At 64.7% G+C, this 3,530-nt stretch overlaps 1 protein-coding gene across 1 annotated transcript; it reads right to left on the bottom strand.

Moving 5' to 3' along the window:
• Window positions 1-255: 255 nt before the first annotated feature.
• On the bottom strand, window positions 256-2,319 carry CEBPB (CCAAT enhancer binding protein beta). The gene has a single exon (XM_045885957.3). The coding sequence runs from the start codon at window positions 1,927-1,929 to the stop codon at window positions 889-891; it is 1,041 nt and encodes a 346-aa protein (XP_045741913.1). The 5' UTR covers window positions 1,930-2,319; the 3' UTR covers window positions 256-888.
• Between the last annotated feature and the right edge of the window lie 1,211 nt (window positions 2,320-3,530).

Raw genomic sequence — 3,530 nt, 5'->3', positions numbered from 1 at the left:
CCTCTGTCTGCCCCCTCCAAGCCTGGCACCCCCATCTCCAAGCACAGGCCCTGGAGGGAGTAGCAGAGGAGGGGGAAAAAAAAAAAAAAAGAAACAGCTGTTAGCACCCCACCCAACCACCAAAAAAGCCAAAAATAATAGAACCCCCCCAACACACAACAACCCCCCACCAGGAAAGCAACATAAAATCATACAAACCAAAAATAAAGAAAAAAAATCAAAAGCCAACTACTGCCCCCAAAAGGCTTTTAACCATTCTCAAAAAAAAAAAAAGTTTATTAAAAGTGTTCTTAATGCTTGAAACGGAAAAGATTTCCAAATATACAGACGCCTCTTTTCTCATAGAAATAGATAATTTTTTATAATACAAAAAAAAAAAAAAAAGACCAAAAAACAACAACAACACAACAGCAACAGCAACAACCCCGTAGGAACATCTTTAAGCGATTACTCAGGGCCCGGCTGACAGTTACACGTGGGTTGCGTCAGTCCCGTGTACACACGCGTTCAGCCATGTTTAAACCGATTGCATCAACTTCGAAACCGGCCCGCCCGCCGGCGCCGGCACAGGAGGCAGAGGGGGACGCAGAGAGTTTATCATTCATCTGTACACATAGACATTTCTTCTTTAAATAACACCACGGGCGGGCGCCCCATCTGCATGTGCGGTTGGTTTGGACAAAAATATAGATATAGATATAGATAATAAAATATTAAAATTACCCGCGAGCTCCCCGCGCTGCCGAGTGCCCCGGTGCCAAAGTTTTGCCGGCGCCACCAGGGGCGGGGGCGGGAGCGCGGGCGCGGGCGCTTCCCGGAGTCTCCGCGGCCGCGGCGCGCCCAGCAGCGCGGAGGCCGGCCGGCAGGGGGACGCGCGCGGGGGCCGCGCTAGCAGTGGCCGGAGGAGGCGAGCAGGGGCTCGGGCAGCTGCTTGAACAAGTTCCGCAGGGTGCTGAGCTCGCGCGACAGCTGCTCCACCTTCTTCTGCAGCCGCTCGTTCTCGGCCGTGAGCTCCAGGACCTTGTGCTGCGTCTCCAGGTTGCGCATCTTGGCCTTGTCGCGGCTCTTGCGCACCGCGATGTTGTTGCGCTCGCGCCGGATCTTGTACTCGTCGCTGTGCTTGTCCACCGTCTTCTTGGCCTTGCTCTTGACCTGCGAGGGCGCCGGCGCCGCCCCCGCATAGCAGGCGGCCGGGGGCGCCTTGGCGTCGGCGGGGCTCGGCGTGCCGGGCGGGCTGGATGACGAGGACGTGGACAGGCTCCCGCTGCTGCCGCTCGGCACCGCCTGGTAGCCGAGGTAGGCGCGCAGCGCGTACGGGAAGCCAGCCGCCATGCCTGCGGCACCGCCGCCCGGCGCTCCGGCCTCCTCCTTCCGCTTGCAGTCCGCGGGCTCGAAGCCCGGCTCCGCCTTGAGCTCGGCGGGCTGCGGCGGCGGCGGCGGGGGCGGCGGGTGCAGCGGCGCGAAGCAGCCGGGGTGCAGCGCGCCCTTAGCGGCCCCCAGGCGCCCCAGGCTCACGTAGCCGTACTCGGACGCCTTCTTGCAGTTCTTGCCCCCGTAGTCGTCGGAGAAGAGGTCGGAGAGGAAGTCGTGGTGCTGCCCGGAGGAGGCGGGCGCGGGGGCGGGCGCGGGCGGAGCCGCCTCAAAGGTGTCCGTGGCGGTGGCCGGCGCCGGGGCCTGCGGCGCGCCCAGCGGCTCCAGGTACGGGCTGAAGTCGATGGCGCGCTCGTGGTCGCCGATGCTACCCAGCTCGCCGGCGGGGGGGCGCGGCCCGGGTCTGGCCGCGGGGGGCGCCGCGGGGGCCGCCTTGCCGGCGTACGCAGCAGCCAAGCAGTCCGCCTCGTAGTAGAAGTTGGCCACTTCCATGGATTTAAAGGCAGGCGGCGGCGGCAGGGGCAGACATGCTGGGTCCCAGGCCACCAGGCGTTGCATGAACGCGGGTGCCCGGGGAGGGGGCCTGGAGCTGCCCGCTCCGGCCGGCCCGCAGGTGGCGCGGCCTCCTGGCTCCGGACTGTCGCCGCTGTGTCGCTGCTGCTGCTGCCGCTGCCGCCGGGGTGGCCGCTACTAGTGCGGGGGCTGACGGCTGGACCCTCGCGTGGGTCCTCTTCCCGGTCCCGTGCGCGGCTCTGACTCGCTAAAGTTTCTCCTGAGCCCGGTTATTTATAAAGGCGGCCCATGGCAACGGCTGCGTCACGCTGGCAGCCGCCCCGGCCCCTCCCGCCGCCGCCGGGACGCGGTGTGGCGGCCCGAGACCCCCGGGAGGGCGTCGGCGGGGCACGGCGGCCAGACCCGAGACCGGCAGTGCGCCCTCGGGGGTCCGCGGGTCGCGGGGGGGGGGGCGGCCTTACGCCCCCTGCCCACCCCCACCCGGCGGCCCCGGGATTGGGAGCGAGAAGGGGAGGCGCGACCCCGCCCCCGGACCGCCCTCTCTGGGCTGGAGGCTGTACTGGAAGGGGGTGGAATCCGGGGAGGGGGCAACGCGATCGCCTTCCCCCACCCAAAACACGGCCGCCGCCCGCCCCCTGCTGGAGGAGGCGGTGGCTTCAGGATCGGCGGCGCCCAGCCCGGACGCCCCACAGACTAGGCGCTCCCCATGCCGGATCCCGGAGACCCCAATCCCCGGCTCTGGCTCCTGGAGAGGTGACCCGTCCCCACGGCCCTCCCCCGGGCGCGGCCCCGCCCCCAAACTTGCCCCCATCCCCAGCTCTCGGAAGGAGGGGATTCCACGCTGGTGGAGACTCCCCTCGTAAAGCCACGTCCAATACAAGGACCCGGGTCGGAGTGGGGAGGGATGGAGGTCAGTTCAAGGGAGCACTCCACCCGGGCCTCTGGGGCGGCGACTGCGCCCCTCCCCTAGCCCCGCCCACCGGACCTGCCCGCCCCCTTAGACCACACCTGGGTCTTCTCTGGCCCCACCCGACCCTGACCTGGGCCCAGGGAGGTGGAAGGGGGCGGGGGTGCTAGACTCTACCACATTATGCGACCTTGGGCGAGTCACTTTACTTCTCCAACCTCCAGCCATGAAGGTCCGTTACAGTTATCATTAACTGTAATACTGTCTCCACCAGACTCCCAAACATAAGGCTTCATTTTTAAGTCCACTCCGGGAGGCACAACAGAAAGAAGCCACCCCCTACACAGGGTACAAAGAACCCTGGGAGGGGGGGCGGGCATAAGACACCCAAGGTCACATGGCCTCATGTCCCCCACTAGTCTCAAAAGAAGAGTTCTTGTCAGGGCACCCTAAGACCTATTTGCCAACCTGAGGCCAAAACCCTATTTCTGAGGCTGGGGGTGGGGATGTCAAGCCAGACCCCACTGAGAGCTATGCAGGAGAGAGAAGGGACTTCCCCCATTGTTACCAAGTCCCCACTTTGTATTGAGGGTGGGCCTGGACCCAGGGTTCCCTTCTCCACCACGGCAGGAGGATGCTTCTGCTACTCCTGGTACACAGATGGGAAAACAGGCCATGGCCCATCCTGGATTGGAACAGTGGGCTGTGTAGGCTCAAGGGGCCCCTTGCCTCTCCAGCC

This window comes from Mirounga angustirostris, unplaced genomic scaffold, assembly GCF_029215605.1.
Source record: "Mirounga angustirostris isolate CCGP_5_RB_7025 unplaced genomic scaffold, mMirAng1.0.hap1 SCAF_10, whole genome shotgun sequence".
Lineage (NCBI taxonomy): Eukaryota > Metazoa > Chordata > Mammalia > Carnivora > Phocidae > Mirounga > Mirounga angustirostris.
Note: the sequence above shows the minus strand (reverse complement) of the source record. Positions and strands in the feature narration are given on the sequence as shown.